Genomic DNA, 22,864 nt, shown 5'->3' with positions numbered 1-22,864 from the left:
GCAAAATTAAGAAAATTTTTTCCCAATGTATCAAATTTAGAGAAATATTGTGATTGCGAGTTTTAGTTTATTTTGTGCTTTATTAACTGGGCTTCGTTTGCGGGGGAAGTGGTGTTCTCCTCAATATGTAGAAATATTTCAAAGTCCTCTTCAGTGTTTCAGACAAATAAAGAAAATTAGCATGAATCACCATCGATTTAAATTCATGAATTTAAAAATAAGAAAGAGATTTTAAAATATAATATTCGGTGATCTTTTTGCAAAATTTGAAATTTTTTTTCCCTATGTATCAAATTTAGAGAAATATTGTGATTGCGAATTTTAATTTCGTCCCCCTTAAAAAGTGGACACCTGCAACACCCACATTTTTGATGATCATTATTTGCAGCCCAATAACTTTTATAAGAGGCGGAAAATAAAAGGACCGTTTTATTAGGTAGAGAGATATATCTCTTGATAATTTTTAGAATTCCAATGGGATTTTCTTTTAAATAAAGCAATAAAAAATTTGCGACTTGTGGTTTTGAGTAAGTTATTTAAAACTACACATTTTTCAGTTTTTAAAATTTAATTTTATTACAGTTTAAATTGATGAAAACCGATTTGGATGTCGATTATGAGATCTTATAACATAAATGGCACAAAAACAAAGATATTTTTCAAAAATCTAAATACAGACAAATCTATACTATGTATTTCAAGACCTTTAAAAAATTACTGCGTGCAAATTCGTATTGTTAAAATTTTCTTAGAAAAAAATTAAAAGAATCTAAAGTGCCGCAAAGCTTAAATCTTTAATTCTGGTTAGGTGACAGCCTTGTATTTTACAGGCATCGAAAGATGTTGTCGGCATGGGCGTAGCGTCAAGGAAAATGGCATGCGCCAGGCGTATGCCCTAATATTTTGTGAATATCAATACTGTGTCAATAACATATGAGAGATATCTCAAAAAACCATTTGATGACATTTTGAAAACCAATGATTTTTTTTTCTTTTCGAATTTATTACAATTTGAACTTGATGAAACAAAATACTATTTTTATTTTTTTAGACTATACTTGTTGCTGGTAGTTATTTAATTTAGTTTATGCACAGTAATTTTTTTAATTATAATGAGTGTTTATCAACGCTTTACCTTGCTGAAGTTTTTCAATATCATTTTAATTTACTAAGAGGCCCAGTCCCCTACTTGCTCCACTCACCAGCTCCTATAATTGCCTGGCACTTATTCATCTAAAACAGAGGTTTCCAACTGGAGGCCCGGGGGCCACATTTGGCCCACCAAGCCTTTTTTTGTGGCCCGCGAACTAAAATATATTAGTTGTAATTTTTTTGCGGACAATTTTCATAAAAAATCTATATGGGTTTAAAATACTTTTCTCGTTAATAAAAACCTAATTTCTTCATTTCTGTGAAATTTAACATACCAACGGTGCAAAAGAAAATTTTTCTCAGGTTTTGCATCCAAGAAAATATTTATTCAAATACAAAAATAATTGTGCATTTTGCTAATTTTTATTACATTTTTTTGTATTTTGTGAATATAATTTAGCATGTGCATATCAGAAATTCTCTCGAAGAAATTCTCCGATTTAACTTTTTGAAACCACTCATTTTGGACGAAAATATTTACACACACACTTGTAAATTTTAAATTTATTCTCTAGTGGTTGTAGCAGACAAACTTCAATTATCTCATTAAACATTTTGTGTGCTAGTCTATGTAAGTTTTAATACCAACCTTTTAAAGTTTTATGCCTTAACAATTAGACATCTGTTGCACAATAATTGTTTAATACATAGGTGCACATTAAATTTTTACTATTTAATATTTTTTTAAATTTTATTAATAACAATTAAATATTTTTAAAAATCTACTCATTTTAATTTGTAATTCAATACTTTTGTTTTGTACGGCTTGGTAAAAATCTGACAGTAATATGTTTCTTCAAACATAAAAGAGTCCGACATAAAATTTTGATAGAGTTAGCCATTTATTTAGCCCGCCATTTTATTTGTGTTTTTAATTGTGNAATTCAATACTTTTGTTTTGTACGGCTTGGTAAAAATCTGACAGTAATATGTTTCTTCAATCATAAAAGAGTCCTACATAAAATTTTGATAAAGTTGCGGTCCGCCATTTGATTTGTGTTTTTAATTGTGGCCCCCGGCCTCATTTAAGTTGGAAACCCCTGATCTAAAATATATAAATATATTTCGGATTTGTTATCGAACAATAACCTTGAGCAGCCATCTACTTCCGTCTTGAACGGCGTCGGAGTGTCTTGAAGGGAAAAATTCCGGAATAACATTTTATTTTATTTTTAACACATAACAACATATTTTATTCTTTAAAAACTTTTTCCTGCGTGAGGGCAGTCATGTGCTATTGATGTTGCTGTTATACTTTCTTTTCTTTCTCCCTTTCCCCAAAAATCATTATATATATATATTATATACATAGAATAATAAATAAATCCAAAAAAAAAACACGTAGAAGATTGAGAAAAACAATAAGTTTTATTTATTGCGCATAAACTGCAAATAAATATAACTCATAAAATAAGTTCAAAATTTGGAGAAAACAAGGGGAAAATTACAGAACAATGAAAAAAAGAAAAATAATAATAATAAAAATAACAAAAAACCGGAAAAAAAATTCCGAAACAAAGGACAAAAAATTAAAAATAAAAAAAATCCGGAAAATCAAAGATATAATTTTTTCATCAGCTCACACGATTATATCCGCAAAAAGAAGTGCTTTCTAATATTGTATCAATATAGCCAAAACATAATACATCAATACAATTGACAATTGTGTGGGAAGCACTCAAAAAAAGTTTAACAAAAAATTACAACAAATAAAATAGAACACAATAAGTAAAAAAATACTTATTGTGTTCCATTTTATTTGTTGTAATTTTTCTCATAAAAAAGTAAAATCTTAGAAGTGCGAGATACAAATAAATATACGAATTGTCTATCTTAGCATATATTTTAGTGTAAATCCCACTGATAGAAAATTTTTTCTTAATGAAATTTTTTATTTTAATAGCCTTTGAATGACTAAAAACTTGCGTCTACAAAATTGTTTTCCTCCAGAAGTAAAATTGTTTTGTTAAAACAAAACACTTATTTCATTGTAAGATGAGCAAAAAATATTTTTTTTAAAAGTTAATTTGGCTTTGATAAGGATTCATTCTTAACAATTAAAGATTAGAGAGAGAAAAACTACATTAATATTGTATGTAAATAAATTACATACGCAATAACTTATAATTTTTTTTTTTAAATTTCTATTAACATAAAAATAATATTAAAACTAATCTTTTTTTTATGTTTTAAAAAAAAGCAGCAGTACTTATACAAGTTTTGAGATTTAACGTATAAATAAATGTGAGAGATCGTAGAAAATTTTTTTATGTTTAATTTTCGATGATTAATTGTATGGCTTTAAGCCAAACTAAAAATACTCAAGAAGCTTGTTGAAAAAGGAAGGTCTGGCCTTATTTTTTTTTTTTTTTTCCTTTTTGCTAAATTGATTTCTTTTATTTTAATCACAGACATTTCATACCAAAATATAATTTTTATTACTCTTTGGGTATTGAAATATTTTTTATTTTAATCGTGGAAATATGAAAACGATTAAAAGAATTTCATTACGAAAAAGAACTAGTAAATTTTATTTGTAAAATAACGTAGTAAATTAAAATTAAGAAATGTGCAGGATGAGTAAAACATACAAAAAATGGAATAATTACATAAATATAGAATAATAATTAAAACTTAATGTTAGAATTCCAAATGAATATTAAAACTATCTAAATATCTGAATGTCTTAAATCTCACACCAATTATGTTATTCAAATTATATTACAAACGCTATTCAGCATTATAACTTTTTTTTCTAGCACTACAGCATATTAATAAGGGGTAGGATTCTAAAAAAGTTGAAATTAATTTCTAACGTTTTGAAAAATAGTTCTAATTTTAGCATACTTCTAGAATAAATTATCTAATATTAACCTTGCCCTCTTAGTAATCTGGCATTTTAAAGTGATTTACCTTTCTTTTGGCAGGTTGAAAGACCTTTGAATTCACATTCAACTTAAAATAGCAGTTTTTTATGAAAAACTCCCAACAGCTACACTAAAGCCTCGTTCATGCTAAACGATTCTAAAATGCAAAGCTTAATTTATAAAAAGAAGCTATTTATTATACTGTTCATCTTACCTTGCAGTTCAAATATTATACTGTTAATCTTACCTTGCAGTTCAAAAAACTATCTTTCTAATTTTAAATATGTGCATACATAATTTTTTTTTCTAATCGACGTACCATAACAAATAGACTTTGTTAATCCGAATTTCCAAGCTGATCGCATGGAGTAAAAAACAGAACTTATCAGGCAGAGAAAAATGAAGGCGGTAGTAAAACTACATGTCACACTAAACTTCTTAATTTTAAGTAATCGAATTTAATAAATTCTTTTACGGACAGTGAGATAAGAACTGCCCCCATTTATTTTTGACAAAAATTTAATATTTTCTTTCTTATTTTCAGTTCTTTAAGGTTAGTGCTTTTGCTTTAAACTCCGGACTTAAATTTTTCCACATCCTTGCTGCTAACCGTGAATTTAACCATTCCAGTTATTAATTAGCCTCTTTAAAGATCCTATTTGTTTTGATAATCGCTGGGGCATTTAGTTTGTCTAAAGTAAGAACTCCCCATGTCATTCGTTTGAACGATTTCAAGTAGGGGTGTGGGCGAGAGAAAGGGAGTTTTTTTTCTTCTTCCTTCTACTGTGTTAGACTTATAGTGAAGAAAAGCTACCCTCCCTGAAATGCGCGATTGTTTCCATAGCAGCAGGCGGCCACTCAGACTTTGAGCTGGGGGAGTTTTTACTTTAGAGAAACTATACATTCCCTGCCAGCGCGATCTTGGCTGCATCGAAATAACTAGACGCGGATTAAAATTTAGATTTAAGGAACAAGATTCTCCGTTATCAAGAAATTCACCAATTGCTACATATTGTAATCTTGGGCTAAAACTAATATCGACCATACCATAATTATTTACGACCCAGTCACATCAGCTCATCTCGATGCCCTGGAATCTTGTTTTATTCTTATGAATGCAGATTCCCTTGTCAAAGACATAAGTTCCTCACCACTTCTCCTCTCCTAAGTGCATTTTATTCAGATTTGCCTTTCTCGACAAATGTTTTTTCTTGTTGTGGTTTTTCATTGGCAACTTCACGTTCTAAATTTCAAATCACTTATATTTCTTCTTATTCATGTCAAACAAGTCTTGAAAATGGGCATCTGCTTTAGAGCACTTAAAACATGTTGTATATTTTTGAAGCGAATGAAGTTTTTAATAAAATAGTGTTTGATAAGCGTATACTCCAGGGAAAGGAGTTAGTACTAAAAAAAAAAAAGAGAATACGATGATTAATAACTTTTTTCATAGGATAATTAATTTCGTATTTTTATTTACATTATAGAAAGATTTAATTTTATAATGTAATACAGTCAGACCTCGATATAAGGTCACTTTTCCAAAGTCCCGGCTCACTGAATAGGAATTCTTTGTTACAGATTATAGGATATATGGTCAAGTTTTAAAAATCGTTACCGCTTATAAGGTCATTTTTATCTGAGGCGAGGGAAGCTCTTTTTTAACAAAATCCTATTTAGCTTCCTTACAAGGCAATTACCCCTCTCAAGTTCTAGGAAAATGTTGCAGCCAACAAACAAACAACAATTTCTGAAATTGTTTCAAAAGTTGTTGACAGTGATCCTGAGACCGTAACCCAAGTGGAAGCCTTCAATGCAATAAATGTCAAACGAAATTTTTTTACAAACCATGAGGGAGCTGAGGAACATTTTGAGAAGTTACAAAATCTAGAAAACATTGTTCGAAAAATGAAACCAAAAACGAGATAGACCTGCATAAATGATTATTTTAAATAAGGTAAGATGTAAAAAAAAAAAAAAGAAAAAGAATACGATGATTAATAACACACTTTGAGGAAATTTGTAAACAGTGTTATTTTAAATAAAAAAAAATCTAACTTTCTCTAATTCTGTTAAAATCATATTTAATTTATGGCCGTCTATATTGAACTAGATAAGATATTTTAATTTTTAAAAAGTTATAATGTGTACTATTTACGTGCTTAGTTACGAACTGCTAATGACTCTGTTAAAGGTCACTTTTGCAAAGTCCCTTAGGGTGACCTTATATCGAGGTCTGACCTATGGTCTGACTGTATAGATAATAGACAACTTTTTCACGAAAATGTAGGTTTTTTTACAGTAATTTCAAAAAGTAGGTTTAACATCAAAATTATAGAATGTAATTGAATGATCACTTGTAATTTAATATGTACTTTTATAACTTATTATTTTCTATACCAAAATATGGAGTTTTTGACTATTGTCTAAACAGGATTTGAATTGAGAATTAAAACTATCAATTTGAAGGTTCCTCCAGTTCAGTATAAGCACATGTGGAACAGCAAGCATTTCATTAAACATGTAAAATAATTGTCACTTTCATACACTACAGCATGTAGGAATGTATTGCGGTTGAATGAATTGTGAAAACATTGAATAGAACACAATGTAAAAACCATACTTTTTGTCTTTTTAGGAAGGAAAAAAAATTAAAAAAGCATCTTTAAGTACTTTAACACAACACTCTCAGCAGATAAAAGGTTTAACCTGAGAATAGTCGCGGAGCTTAGTGAATTCTCAGATGTTCCTAATAACGAATCTCAAAAACTTTTGAGAAGGCAGATAAAAGGTTTATCACCAAATAGGCAATAATGGCCATTGTCATTGAGATAACATTTTCTTTGTTAGGATTTGAGAAAATGATGCAGGGATGAGAGTAGTCAGAAAGTTAAAAAGAGGAAATCCAAAAAACAATAAAGAAAAAAAAATATATATATAAACAAAAATTTGGCAAAAAAAGTGCGATTTTTAAACTTGTAAACCATGTGAATATAAATCCCGATATGAAACTCTACATCGAATTTAAAAAATGCGAAAATACAAATCATGATTTTTTAATTTTTTGATCACGATGCATAATTTTTAACTCGCGCGATATCACAATCACAAAAACGAATCACGATATTGGATTTTAAGCTCGGGTGAACACGAATTGCTACATAGGGCTTCAAAAGCTCGTAAATACAAATCGCGATATTGATTTTTTAAATCTCGTAAGTAAGNTTAAATCGCGCGATATTACAACCACAAAAACGAATCACGATATTGGATTTAAAGCTCACGTGAATACGAATTGCTACATAGGGCTTTAAAAGCTCGTAAATACAAATCGCTCTATTGATTTTTTAAATCTCGTAAGTAAGAATCGCAACGTTCAACTTTTAAACCAGGTAAATACGAAAATCGAGATTTTAAAAATGCATAAATACAAATAACGATATTGGATTTTTAAATGTCGTAAATAAGAATCATAATATACGAAATTTAAATAGCGTAAATAAGAATCGCTATGTGCAACTTTTAAATCAGGTAAATACGAAAATCGATGATTGATATTAAAATCGCGTGAATAAAAATCGAGATCTGAATTACGAAAATACGAGCTATACAGTCGACGGATAAAAAATACGGAAAATCTTATTTTCTGTGCGTGCAATCGGAGAAAATAGCTAAAATAAGTAAAAATGCGGAAGGGTTAGCAGCTAGGGCGTAGATTGAATTTTCTGTTTATCTTTGAAAATCGTAAATAAATATAATTATTTTACTTCAATGACTGAATTTAAAAAAAAACCGGATATTTATTTAAAAAAACGAAACTTTTAGAGAATCGGAGTTTTTGATAAAAAGGCTGAAATTCGAGAGAAAAAAAAATCTCATCCCTGTATAAAGGTCAACCAGTTTTATCCCAAGGAAATGATTTTTAGAGAAACTTCAGAGGGAGGAAAAGGGACTTCAACTATTTCCCTCCGCGGAAAATTAAATTCCTCATAAAACATTTTAACTTGGGCAAAAAAAAATTTCAGCGGAAATTAGCGGGAAAAATCTGAAAAAAAGCGGAAATCCGCGAAAGAATCTCATCCCTGATGATGTGATAAGATTTTTCTTCAGCAAAAAATACATAAAGAGATGATTGCACAAAGCAATTTTTAAAAACAATAGTCATAATAAAAGTTAGCAATAAAAATGAGTATTCAGTCTTGTAATAATCCATTACTCAAAATTTATAACAAGACTGCTTAGCAGTTAAGCAGGGGTGATTGTGAGCCCAAGTCAAAATTCCGGAAAATTTCTCGAGTAAAAAAAAGTTTTTTCCTTTTCCTCATTATTTCTTAGTTTACTTAAAATATATTTAAAATTTTACATACTTATGATGACCTGGAGAAGTAATTGAAATTTACAAATATGTATTTCTTTTTTGAGTTTATGATTATAATAACTATTTACTGATAGAAAATGAATATTTATCTTGAATATAAGCTTATAAAGTAACTTTCCGGTTCTCCCTTACAAACAAATAAAATCAACTATGTTTTTAAGTTCCACCTTTGAAAATTTGACTTCAGGAAACTTTTGCGATCTAAGATTTTTTGAAACGTCTGAACCTTCGATCTCCAGAAACTTCCGGATCAGGGTTAGCGAAAAATCCGGAATTTTTCCGGAGCACAATCAGCTCTGTGTAGGGAACTAATCCCATTTAACAAAAAAAAAGTTTAAAAATTTTTTTTTCTCTCTTTTTGAGCGAGACAATTTTTTAAGTGTAAAATGCAATAAAATAGAAAGAAACAGACCATGATTTTAATTCAAACTATTTAATGAATTCATACAGATTCCTGTAGAAAATATAAAATTTTTAAAATTAGAATAAATATGTTAATGATTGTAGCATTTTATTATTATTTTAGGCACAAAACATAAGTGAAATGTGTTTTTCATTTCTTAATGAAAAGAATATTACACAATGAGCAATAACTGACGAAATACTATATACATACATCTATTTACACATTTTTACATTTAAACATATATACAACCTCCAGTTAAGGTAACAAATTTTTTAGACGGAATGTCAAAGATAACTAGCAAAAGGCAAATTAGTCAACATAATCAAGACAGACAACAAGGTAAAAAAAAAAGAGACTTATTTTCATTAAGGTTTTTTTGGTCGATAACCATTCAATATTTTGAAAATATTAGTTCGATTTTATAATATATAATCTAGAATAAATAAACTATTATTCTGTTGGCTATGTGCTTTCTTTTTAAAATGATTATAAAATTATCCAGAATACATAGATAAAACTGAGATAATCAAAATCTTAGTTGCCGAGAGCTGCAACAATCTAAAAATACTGTATAAGTCAAATAATGTGTATTTCAGTATTTGGCATAATTTTAATTTATTCACTCTCCCTATTTATTCATCAGCTAGTCACCTGCTGAGACTGTGAGATCTTTCTTGATTTTCCGAACTCTTTTCAAGCTTGTGCAATTTCTGTTCAGGCTCAAGTTTATCATAAAAGGGATGAGCTAACGCTTCTTCGAGAGTGATTCGCTGGGAAGGCTCATATTCTAACATTCTAGAAACTAACTCATAAAGTAGTCTATGCTCTTCATCATCAACGTGTATATATCTCTGAAAAATAAAATGTCATTTTACTGTCAAGAATTTTTTTTATTACAAGACAAAAGAAGCAAATAAGAATAAACAGAACTAGATATTCCCCAGAAATGGCTTGAAGCTTGTCCCGTTTCAAGTGGACAGGTAGCAGCCTGTCTGAAATAAGAGAAGTCTGTAAGCAATGCTGGCCACATTGCTACAAGCATTGTTAAAAATTGAAATTGTGTAGCCTTAACTTTCACGAGCCCCCGGTCCCCAACAGCCTGTAGTAGGAATGCTTTACTCTTTTTAGAACTAGAGATGTAAGACCATTGGACCGAATATCCAGCCAAATGTTTTCCGATATTTAACGAAAACATGAAGTAATATATTGTATTCTAAATAAGTTCCCTTAGTTTATAAAAATTTTATTAATGTCATGCCTAAACCACATTAGATTTTAATAATTAACAAGATTATATTAAATAAATTTTTGAATTCAGTAAAAAAAAAAAAAAAGAGAGACAGAGAGAGAGAGACAGAGGTTTATGTTAAGAACAGTATTTTGATATGAACAAAAATGAAAGTCGTTCAGCATTTTAAAATAATAAAATTTTGAAACAATGTTAGTAAAAATCCAATATTTTTTCTCTCGTTTATCAATCAATATTCTAATGAAATGTATAAATACATTAAGGATTAATATGCATTAATTACTATACAAAACTGAATCCCCCCCCCCCGATGCAAACCATGCTTATGAGAAAAAAAGGGGTGATTTTTTTTCTTTTCTTTTGCAGCATTAATACCCATTTTTATTCTGAATTTATTTATCAACTTACATCAAACTTTTTTTTAATTAAAAGTAAGGTTTTGAAAAGATAAAGTAACTAGCATCTATTATCAATTAACTCAGATTTTCCAGGTAAAGCATAAGTATCAATAGAAAAAAAATAACTGTATTCCCATGTCATAAATTTCAGATAAACCAAAAGGCATTAACAACTACCCATATTTTTCACAATGTCCAACATCCTCACAAGAGAAGATAATTTCCAAGAAGGGGCACAAACTATAGCATATTATTTATAATTCAGAGTCAAAATTAACAGGCTTATGCTAGAGCAATAAAATTGTTTTTTAGAAATTACTTAAAAGCTCTTGGTTAACTTCCAAGAGCTTATGAATTTTTCTACTCCCTAAACAATTCTAAAAACAAATCCTTCCACCTCACAAGCTATTTTGAAATTTAATTTCCCCCTACAAAGAAAAAACTCAAATCTTAAATGCTGTGAGCAAAACTTTTAAGTGATTCAAAGGCAGGATGATAAAAAAAAAACAATTAGGGTTATTTCTAATTTACTTAGAACATTGATTCCAATTCATCAAGTTATAATGAAGTATAAAGCTTCAGTGCTGCATATTTTTCAAAAAAAATTTTTTTTTTTAAAGTTTATTTATTAGCAAATTCATGCATTATTTTATTAATATTATACTCCTATAAGAATTTATTATATACATCTTAAAATTGTGCTAATTTTAATTCATTAAATGTTAGCTGAATATATTTCTGTGTTCTTCTAATTACTGATGGCTAGTTTGGAAAGTTGGCACCTATGAACAAGTAAGAATGAAACGAGAGAGATTTTCTTATATTCTTTTAAACTTAAACCTTAATTCAGAAAGATTTAACAAACACCAAAATAGAAAATTAACTTCTTTACAAAACTCTTACATGCTTTTTTTAAGCGACAGGGAAGATTCAATAACAAATCTATTGACAAGATAAAAAGAAAAAAAATTAATATCTTAAGTTATTTTACAAAACATAAAATACGAACCTTCAAAGATTTGCAGTTTTCTCTAACATAACGACCTGCGGAGCTCTTATGATCCCAATCTAATCTGCCATGATAGAAATACTTAGTTCTGAAATATAAAAAATATTACTTTTAACACTATGTGAAATATAAGGGTTTCGACAGTGCATAATGAACGCAATAAAATTAAACAGATCTATAAACTACACAAAAAGTAAATAGAAATGAATAAACTCTAAGCACAGATAAATTATAATTAATATATCTGTGCTTATAATTTACAGTCATTTGGTCAAATTTTTCTTATTTAAATTCACTGAGTGACAAAATATGAAGTTGAAGCTTTAGACATCTCTCTTTTACAAAAAATTTTTCTCCTGTGATACAAATAGCTTAGTGATGGGTTAATTAATTTTACTATTTTTATTTGTTAAGAATTAAATACTTTAGTGATAAATTAAGAATAATATTTAAACGAAAAATATTAACGGACATAGCATAACTCAGTTCATTGAGCAAGAAATAAGCCAGATGATATTAAATTGAAGACTAAATCGAAAGAGTAAAATTAATTGGGGAAAAAAAAAATATTACAGGGTGCGTAGCCAAATCTTTGAATCGAAAATAAGCACTTTTTAAAAACTTTTCAAGCACTTCACAAAAATTTTCAAGCACTCAAAAAATTCATATTCAATCAATGATATTATTGAAAAACAAAAACTTTTTATAAACAGTTTTAGCGTTAAAAGAAAAAAACCAAAAAGAAACGGGCGTAAATCGAAACAATCAGTACTTTCCCACATCACTGAGTGAATTCAACTTGACCCTGAACTCAGAACAAAAGTACCCTTACCCCCTACGTCAAAAAAAGTATTAGAAGTAAAATAAACAAGAACAAAACTAAAATAAATTAAAAAGAAAAAATTTCATAAGGATCTGATATTCTCTATCCGAATTGGAGCACTCGGGTTTCGGTTTCAAGTGTGCGCGCATGCGCAAGTCATAACGTGGGTACGAAATGAAGTTCGCGTGAATGATTACGTAGCAAACTCCCCATTTTTCGTGAAATGCATGGGATCCACCAGATATCACTGAAGGGAAAAAAATTATTCAAAAAAAAAGCACTTTTTAGAAACGCCAGCTGAAAAAAGCACCTTTAAAAGCTTTTAAAATCCCCAAAAAAGCACCTTTAAGCACTTTTTACAAACGCTACGCACCCTGTATTACTCAAGTCCTTAAAGTTACGAAAAAATTTGATGATTCCACTGCATACAATGAAAAATTTTATGCTGGTATGCAAACTAATTAATGCAATAAGGATAAATGAGGAAAAAAAACTTACTTAGTTTTGCGACACATTCTATATGGTAGAGGACCCAAAATTCTCTCCATCATTGCAAGATGTTCCCGATTATCATGAGTCTACATAAAAAAGATAGTGCAAATAATTTTTTTTTTCTACTGATCATGACTAAAAACACTATGAAAAGAATTAAGAATTTCATACCTGGAAAAGTGTTATTCCCATTAGTAATTCGAACAGAATACAACCAATACTCCAGACATCACAAGGTTGAGACCAACCCAATTCTACCAATAAAAAGTTTCAAATTAAGATTAAGAAGAAAGAAATTAGAATATTGCAACGTGCATTTACAAGGTATGAACAATACAGGCATATTAACATCTTAAAATAATCAGCACTCATTACAAAAATTCATTTTCCATTTAATATCAACGATCAATAAATAAAGTAAGTTTGACACATATCTTTGCTAAAGATAAGTGTCAAACTTATTTGAAAATGTCTAATAAGCACCCTTAAAAACATTTAAGATCAAAAAAAATAAATAAAAAGAAAATACTTTATTGATTTGTTTAAAAAGAATAAAATTAACTTAAGAAACACTATGTAAAATAAGGAAATAAAACACTTAAGAGATTAAATTAAGCAGAAAATTAAAATACCAGTATCTCTAATTTTTAAATTTTCTTGGGAACAGAGAAAAATCAAGATTCTTTTAAGTCACAACAAATATTACATTTCTGTGAACATAAAACTAGCAACTGCATATCAGTATAATAACAAAAACATTATTTATGAAAAGTTTTTCAAGTTTCTTGATAATTGTAGATGACTAAAACATAGATTTCAACTACTACAGATTCTCCTCTATTTCAGAAAATAGTTTCTCTAGTGGTAACCCCTCAGGGGGAATGTATTTACATATTAATAAATTTAAATTAAATTTATCACTTAACACAAATAATTTAAACAGAAATAGTTATACAGACAGACATGTGACTCAATTCAAATGAAAATGCTGAGATGGGAAAAAGATGTCCATTTGTCACCATATTTTTAGAAATTAATGCAGAATTACACAAAAATACACTGGAAAGCACCTACACTGCATACATTATAAATACAAACATATTGCATGTCAGTATATTTCAGTGTTTCCCAAACTTATGATTTGTGTACCCTTTCTAAATTTTTCGTAACGCTGAGGAGTACCACTAAAAAAAATGAATGAATTTTTTACAATAAAAAAATTGCACAAAAGTTAAAAATCACAACCGGCTGTTGACTAATTATTAACTGTTAACTCTGCAAAAAATAGCCAATAGAAAAATACGTAATTGTAAATTTTCACGACCAGCTTTGTTTTTAAGTAAAATTTTTTTGAAACTTTTATTTGTTGCAAGATATTTTGCATAAGAATGCGTAATATCCTGTTCGTGTAACTATGCGTGTAAACTGTTCCTGTACCCCTGGGGGTACGCATACCATACTTTGGGAAACACTGGCATAGATAAATGTTTAAGTTCTCAAGTTCTAATAGATTTTTTTTGTGGCGGTATCAAAATTTTTTGTTTCAGTTCATCATCAATGAAAAAAATAATTTGCAACTTCAAATCATTAGTCTCTGGTTTTAACCAAACACACTCTGAGCTATTATTGAATCAAATGAACTAAACATAGATTAAAATTAAAGTAGACGGTAGAATGGAAAGATATATTACCTAATATAACTTCAGGAGCTCGATAGTGACGAGTGGACACAATAGTACTATGATGTTCATGATCAAAGGTGGCAGATCCAAAATCAATGAGACGAATATTAGTATCCAATACTTTTCTGACACTTCTCTTCTAAAAGCAAGGGGGGGGATTTGTTATTTTAAGATTTACTGATATATTTTTGTTATTCTTAAAATATACATTTGTTTTGGACAAAATTAGGTTTGATAGAATTAAACTAATAAAAATGAATTTGTCTTACCTTTTTTGGGTTCATAACCAATTCAAATTCAGAGTTTTCAAATAAGATGTTTTCAGGCTTTAAATCAGTATGAGTTAATTTGTGATCATGCAAAACTACATAAGACAAAAAAAAATTATTTATTAATTTTGTGACCAACACTTAAAAGAGTACAAGATAAATGATAATATTTATAAAAAAAATTATTTAAAGAAAAAGCACTAATATGAACGCAAGACAAATACAACTGAACTTCCAGCCATCATTTCGGACCCTACTGTTTTCTCGTTTTGTTTTAACAGTCTCGTCACAAATGCAATTCTTATAATACTAATAATACCTGTTTAGATTGTTTTAGATCTTACAGACATGTGATTGCTGAAAGAAGAAATTAACTGAAACATTTTTTTTAGTACTCTTGCTTTCGGTATATAGAGAATAAATGGTAAACTACAGAAGAGTGGAACTCAGAGAGAATTGTCAGAATATAAATTACTGATTTGCAGCATTTCGTGAATTAGAAAAATATTTATATGCCTGTGCTAAGGAAGAAAATGTAAATAAGCTACAATTTGGGAAAAATGCCTTAATCACGTTTGATGTTAATTCATCAGTCGATAAAAATAGTAATACTGGTGGTGCTGTCAGTTCAAGCTTTCTGTAACGAATGTTGAATCCAAAATTTCCAATAATTTTAAACTAGTAACTGTGTTCTATTCAAATTTGCCTTGAATAGTAAAATTTTCTGCATTAAATACATAATTTTTAAATTAGAATTCTTTAAACTGATTATTAATTAATTTATTTTCAAATCCAGTAGTTCCTTATTACTTTTCATTCATAATCAAGTTATTATTTGATATTTTAAATTGACCGGCATTCATTGCTTTTCTGCATATTTTTCAAAATGGATCTTTCGAATGGTGAAACATTCGATCCAGATTCTAATGCATATAGTAGTTATAGAACATTAATTGAGCTCACTTAATCTTATCCTTTTTAGTTACATATTTATGCCAGATATATGCTGGCAGTATCATCAAAATGAATTTTTATATGCAGCATGCATTAAATAATTTTACTAACTATTATATATATATATATATATATATATATGTTTTTATAAACAAAGTAAATGATTAAAAAGTTTAAAGGGCAGAGAATAAGTTCCAAAAATTTTAATCCAACTAATTTCGCCAAAACAATTCTAAATAAAACTAACTACAGTTAAAATAGCAGTCTAAACAGTATTTTTTCTTATTATGATTATTTTAAACAAAAAATGCTCTTTCTAACACTTAAATGAATCAATCACAAAATCGTCTCACAGAGAAAAACATTTCGCAATATTATGCAGAAAATAAAAATTTAATAATCGATTCAATGATTATCAGGACACAAACCGTTAGATACAGACTATAATTATATTTTAAATTTTTTCACAAAATGGTATCTATGAATCCATGGACAAATGACCATAGGGATACCTTGAATACATAAATAGAAAAATAGAAAATAAATACACAAGTGGGCGACCTTTGTGCTAAAATACAAACTAAGGTAGACAACATTAAAGAGCACAAAAATATTATTAAAAGCAGACAACTGTTTCGGATGCTCAAAGGGCAACCTTCATCAGTGCAACTGTTGCACTGATGAAGGTTGCCCTTTGAGCATCCGAAACAGTTGTCTGCTTTTAATAATATTTTTGTGCTCTTTAACGTTGTCTACCTTAGAAAAATATATTCAACTTACATTTTACAGAATAGCAGAGCTGGTAACTCATGTGTCTCACTTGTTCTAATGGGTATGGAGCATAATTGTTGTGTTTCTGCAAAAACAACTGCATGTAAATATATATTTAACTGAAAACTTTTGGAAATATTATTTAAAAATTTACTCACCAGAAAGTCAAAGACACTCTTCCCTAGCAATTCAAATACAATACAAACGTGACCATGATAATCAAACCAGTCCAACATCTTCACACATAAACTAAAAGAAAGTGAAAAAAATAATTAAACACAACCTAAATTTAACTCATTTAACAAAGAAAAAATCATTTAATATGTTGATCAGCAAGACACGTTTAATTTATTTTGCACATTTGGGCTATCAAAAGAGTTTAATATTTTTGTTTAATTGTGATATTTAAAAACCTGGACACAAAATATATGGAAGTGTGTAAATATAACTAATTTTTAATATATTTATTTTTGAGATTTTAAATACACTGTAAGTAAGCTTTTTAACACTACCAAAATAATACAATGAAAGTACTACCATAGCCTCTTTTTTTTTTACAACTGAATTTGAAAGTGAAAGTAATAAGTATAATACAAAATTAACTCTTCTTGCACAATTTCTTTACTTACATCAAAAATTACATTCTTTTCTATTTAATCTATATCTATTTAATAAAGTTAATTAAATTATCATATATATTAACAGTTAATCAAGCAACTTACTGTTTGCACTCTGGGTCAATATCAGCTAACTTAACCAAAACATTTATTTCCAGTTTAGCAGCCTCCCTATATTTTTCAACATTTTTTATAATTTTAACAGCAGCTTTTTTATCACCATCTTCACTGAAAAATATAAGGCATTTAATTAGACCTCACAAAATATGCTAAGAAACACACATACACTACTATTGCAAACACTACAATAAAGATACAAAAGCCACAATACTTAAATATTTTATTTAAAAAAAATTATATCATTGTCTTAGCAAAAAAGTTATCCAACACGAAGAACATTTTTTAAAAAGGTCTATATTAGAAAATTAGGCACATAGAAGTATGAGTCACAGTACTGTGTCCCGAGTGCCATACAATTGGATGAGAGCACCATATAACAAAATTGTTTTTGATGAAAAGCTACAAGTGTACTTTAAGATCTTATTGATTTAGCATCAGTCTCAACTTATTTTTTTTTAGTAATTGCTATTACATAAAACAGATAAAATTGCAAACAAGATAAAGAAATTAAAATGACTGCATCGAGCTTTAATCTGTAACTGGAATCTATATGCTGCAAGCTGTTGAATCTGTTTTTATTTATCCACAATTATCAGTAAAGAGACAGAGGAAATTTTAAATAAGAATTATATTAACTAAAAATTATATCCACTCATTGCCATTCATTTCTTTTTGAAAGATCTTATAAACATTCATTAAGCATAATTATATAAATTACAACCACAATAACGAGTTACATATAGATATAGAGTAGAGGTAATGCGATACGGCCTGTAGAAATAAACTTGTGCTCTTGGTAAATTGTAATTTCTCACTGATAATTTTAAATGCACATCTGTTTAACATTTCAATTAACTTGATGTATTTATAAATATATTTTTAACTTTGTTTATACTCTGCAATATGTATTTCATACGCATATGTGCATTTTAAGATAGGGATCTCAAAAGATTTCACTTTTTTTTTTCTTATTTCTTTTGATACATCATTAAAGAAAGAAAAATTTCCAGCAAGAAAAGAAATATTACCTGTTCAGATCAACAACTTTAACAACTTTCCCAAATGTTCCTTCTCCAAGTGTTGCAATAATTTTATCTGAAATGTTAAAACAGCCATATAAGACATGGATCATAAAGGTATTTATTTCATAAACACTGAAAGAAGAAGAAAGGTTATTAATTGGAAAAGAATGAAAAAAATTTAGAATTTTATAGACAAAAAGAAACATAAGTTTTGACTTTTTCTATGTGATGCTAGGGGTCTTTAAATATTAAAATAGAACATTTTAAAACGAAATAAGAAACATACTCTTCCTTCATAAACAGAAAGTATAAGTAAACACAAGATTTAATTTTTGATTGTGCTATAATTATAAACTATGACTTTCACTTAAAAATACAAGTTTCAAATTGAGAATGNAAAAAAAAAAAAAAAAAAAAAAAAAAAAAAAAAAAAAAAAAAAAAAGATTATAAATTAAACATTAAAGACTATAAACACATCAAATAAAATATATATAAATATTTGGAGGGTTAAAAAATATTTTTTTAACTATAGTTCATAAGCAAGAGTAAATTAATAGATCTTGAAAAAGAGCAGATAAAACAACAATGATATTTTTTTTTTTTTTTAAATAAGTCCTACTAAGAACCAAAACAATTTTTAAACAGACCCCTGAGCACAGTTTGAATTTCAATAGTTTAAATTAAGTAACAAAATATTAACATAAATGCAAAAAAAAGTTATGTTTATAAAGAAATGTTTTCTAAAAGTATATTGAATGAAAATAAAATAGAAAGATTAAAAGTCTAATGCTACAGATAAAAAAATTTTGTAAATTCAATCATTAGTATTAATTTGAAATTCTAAGGTTAATTTTTATTTTAATAAAGAAAATTACTTGTATAAAAGTAATAGTTAAAAATAATTTTTGTATTTTGAAGCTCACTGTAAAATTAAATAAAAATCAATCCGAAATAATTTAACCTAAGCATTCTAAAAGAGAAAGTCTACACAAATCGAAGAGCTTATGAATACAGCACTGGAAACTAAAAAAAAAATATTTTACGATAGTTCAGTACATCGTTCCTGAAGTATGTCCCCGGTCCTATATACTAGATGTCCATCCTCATCATCTTCCACACTTGGTTGACGTGAGCCTGACTCGTCAGCTTGTGCTGGGGACTGTCAATTCACAAGTCGCCAAAACAGATCGCCAACAAGCATTTTGATCCACAAAGAAGATCCGACAGGGGCAATAATAAGACAACCGGTCAGGTGCAGAGTAGTAGCAAAGCAGTTTTCAGAAAAAGACCAACCGTCAGGAATTCAAGGCAGCAGCATACAGCCAATACAGAGACGACGGCCAAGTCCATAGCAAATAACACAAATAGGAGGCAGGGTGTGTGAACAATCAGTTCAATAGTGAACATATACAAAATTTTGAAATATGTAAATAATAGTCATCTATATACATACATTTGCATCAAAGCAGACTTTGTTTTTGGATAATTTTAAAAGATAAATACAGTTTTTAATAAAGAATTAAATAAAGTCTGCATTAATGAGCAAATATATACATTTTATATGAAAATGCAAACAAATAATTACAAAAAAGCTGTACATTTATACTTTAAGTATTAATTTAAAAGAGTTCATTTAATGCAATTGTAATCAAAGTTAAATAACTTAAATCTAGGTTAATAAATGTACAGCATAATAAATCAATAAAAAAATTAATTAAATATAAGATTAAAAAATTGTCTCAAACAAAATAGTAATGGTTAAAAAAGGTCAAAATGTAACTCAAACTTTTAGATTAATTTAATATTAAAACTTGAAATTAAATTTAAAATTGTTAATTGAATCAAATAAAAGTGAAATCATTTACAAGTTTGTCTGAAGATGGTCTATCACATGAATTCTCATCACCCATTTGGTTAACTGAAGCATTCAAATAGCTTGTATCACTATCTTCAACTCTGAGTCTAGATGAAAATCCACGGAGGAAACTTGTGCAGGAATGCATACTGCATTTGTCAGACAAACTTTCTAGTAAAGTAGGTTTCTTTGTCCCCATTGTATTATATCACCGTAAAAACACATAGTTTCAAACTTTTCATTCGAACTACAGAAATAATTTAGCCAGAAAAATAACTTAAAAGCTTATCAGACATTAATTTTCATTAAATAAAGAACCAATCAAGGACATTTTAAGAATTTCCAATAAAGCAATTTAGAATAAGATAACTAGAATTTTAGATGAAACATTGTGTAAATTTAGATCCTCAGAAAGAATTGCGAACATCCAGAGGTATAGGAGTCAACCTCCACTGAACTGAGTATTTTTGCTTAGCTTGGCAACTTGCCTCAACAGTGGCTTGAGCCAGCCAAACTCCATTGCTGAAAGCTATATTAGAAGTGGGTAGATTCTAGCACCCAAAATAAACTTGCCATCTTTGACGCAAGTATATCTTCAGCATCACGCAGGCGATCTAATTCTTGTCCGCCATCAAGAAAAGCGGGGAGAGAGAGGAGAAAAAAAAAAGTTTAGAGGACGAGGAGGAAAATGGGGAGGAGTTAAATCCTAACAGTGGAAATATTTATTTTTAAGTAATAATAAATAAATTTCTATGTTGCGTCGTAAACAAAACAAAACGTTCCTTATTGGCCGATATTATGAAATAGAATCCACAATAATTAAAATTTGAAATACTCTTTATGACACTTTTAATCTAAATACCACATCTATAAAAAGAAACCGATAGCAGTATTACAAAAATAAGGTTTAACTATTTGTTAGCAGTCCGTGTACTTTAATGTGCTGTTTGAATACTAAATCACTTAAACTAAGTTGTACAATATTTTTATGTAGCTAGTTTTAAAAATTTACAAACTAATGTGGTCACTAATTCATTAAGAATTTTTTAGCGAGGTGATTTTAATGTTACTGATGTCACCGGAGTGCATAAGATTAATGATATCTTTTTTTTTAAAGTCCTTTTATTTTTGGCCCAAGCGATAAAGTTGCCATTATAAGTTCACTGGATACAATAAATTTAATTTTTTTAAAAACCATTTTAAGCTCACGTTTTTTTTTAAATAAAATTTTTAAAGGCGTTTCTTAATGAATCCTACTGACATNTAATGATATCTTTTTTTTTAAAGTCCTTTTATTTTTGGCCCAAGCGATAAAGTTGCCATTATAAGTTCACTGGATACAATAAATTTAATTTTTTAAAAAACCATTTTAAGCTCACGTTTTTTTTTTTAAATAAAATTTAAAAAAAAATACCCAGTCATTGCGAAGTTTAAATACTAAATAAAAATAAAGGCGTTTCTTAATGAATCCTACTGACATCGTCGCTCTACATCTTTTACTTTAATAAATAAATCTATAAAAAGAAATGTAAATATCAATTATTAATTATCTTAACTGAAAACTAATAAATACGATTAAAGCGATCTCAAATGTTGCGACTAAAATGAAAACAAAACAGTATTACCAATAGGTTAAAGTGAGGTTTAATTGATATAGCAAACTGAAATTTTTAAGTTTTTAAAAAATAACTAATACCTTTTCATTCGGAAATTTAAATACTTTGTTAAAATGAAAGCGTTTCCAAACCAGTCCCACGGTCATGACGGGAAGAGACTAGAATTGTATCGAATCTTTTCAAAGCAAAACGTCATTGTCACTCAACGACCACCATTTCAAAAAGCAGAAAGACCATCTTATTACACTGTGCACTGATGCGCTAAAAGACGAACTCTTTATACGCAAACGCAGCTGAAATTACCAGTTTCCCACTTCTACTCTCACACCCCGCTTCGGTCAAGCGAAACGTTCAACCACTACACTACATGAGAGTGGCATATATCATAAATAACTTACATAAATTACAGATAGACACAGAAATAAACAATCTATAAAGACCAGCCATAGCAAACTAAATGGATTATTGAAACATTAATCCGCACAACAAGCAAAAGAAAAAAAAAGCACTGCTAAAGGACATAGATAAAAAAAAAAAAATTTCAAGAGAAGCAGCACCAGACGATTGATTTATTACCCAACATCAAGGCGCTTGAAGATATCAGAATGCGGTGAAAAACAAACAATTATAAGAGCCACTTATGAAACGACAGACATAACAAAATATGAACTGAAAAATCAAGAGGAACTTGTCTAAACTTTCAAATTAAGCTAGTTAGAAAAAGAAATCCAAATTTAAAAATATTAATGAATGACAGTTAACAGAACTGAGAAAATTGCTACGTTTATTTTCAAAAGAGTGCTCTCAAAAAAATTAAGTCACGTTTCGATTGCTCCGTAGTGTATATAATAAAAAGAATATATTAAAATTATAAATAAAATTATAAATTTAGCTGAAATTGATAATACTTTGTATGAAATCGATAATACTTGGTATCTTATTTCATTTCATATGTGGTTCAGAAAAAAAAATTCGTAATCAGGGGTCTGTTTAGAAGAAATTTGGGTCCGTTAACGGACCCTTCACAAAATATCTTTTCATAAAAACGGACCCTTCACAAAATATTTTAACTTAAAAACGGACCCTTCACAAAATATTTTAACTTAAAAACGGACCCTTCACAAAATGATTTTTCTTTTAATCGGACCCTTCACAAATTTGTTTATCTTCATTATTATTTTGT

At 28.5% G+C, this 22,864-nt stretch overlaps 1 protein-coding gene and 1 long non-coding RNA gene across 13 annotated transcripts in view; one reads left to right on the top strand and one right to left on the bottom strand.

The window, feature by feature from the left end:
- Positions 1 to 8,814: 8,814 nt before the first annotated feature.
- LOC107440941 (Darkener of apricot) overlaps positions 8,815 to 22,864 on the bottom strand; it is a 26,489-nt gene continuing 12,439 nt past the window's right edge. For 3 of the 12 annotated variants that reach the window (XM_043052804.2, XM_071185250.1, XM_071185251.1), the window contains exons 4-14: positions 19,267 to 19,369; positions 18,216 to 18,282; positions 17,173 to 17,295; positions 16,609 to 16,699; positions 16,460 to 16,535; positions 14,726 to 14,820; positions 14,466 to 14,595; positions 12,946 to 13,028; positions 12,781 to 12,860; positions 11,460 to 11,547; positions 8,815 to 9,654 (exon numbers count right to left, since the gene is read on the bottom strand). In XM_043052804.2, the coding sequence (XP_042908738.1) occupies positions 9,451 to 9,654; positions 11,460 to 11,547; positions 12,781 to 12,860; positions 12,946 to 13,028; positions 14,466 to 14,595; positions 14,726 to 14,820; positions 16,460 to 16,535; positions 16,609 to 16,699; positions 17,173 to 17,295; positions 18,216 to 18,282; positions 19,267 to 19,369 (1,140 nt within the window). In that variant the 3' untranslated portion in view covers positions 8,815 to 9,450. Of the gene's footprint in view, positions 9,655 to 11,459; positions 11,548 to 12,780; positions 12,861 to 12,945; positions 13,029 to 14,465; positions 14,596 to 14,725; positions 14,821 to 16,459; positions 16,548 to 16,608; positions 16,700 to 17,172; positions 17,296 to 18,215; positions 18,283 to 19,266; positions 19,370 to 20,075; positions 21,162 to 21,761; positions 22,509 to 22,864 lie in introns of those variants that run through there. The other 9 variants (XM_043052807.2, XM_071185255.1, XM_071185254.1 and 6 more) reach the window with 9 other exon arrangements.
- LOC139426418 (uncharacterized) lies at positions 21,170 to 21,739 on the top strand. Its single transcript, XR_011637681.1, has 2 exons — positions 21,170 to 21,301; positions 21,519 to 21,739. It is a non-coding gene; the product is annotated as an uncharacterized lncRNA (long non-coding RNA).

The sequence above is a fragment of the Parasteatoda tepidariorum genome, chromosome 9 (genome assembly GCF_043381705.1).
Source record: "Parasteatoda tepidariorum isolate YZ-2023 chromosome 9, CAS_Ptep_4.0, whole genome shotgun sequence".
Lineage (NCBI taxonomy): Eukaryota > Metazoa > Arthropoda > Arachnida > Araneae > Theridiidae > Parasteatoda > Parasteatoda tepidariorum.
This window is presented reverse-complemented; position numbering and strand designations above follow the sequence as displayed.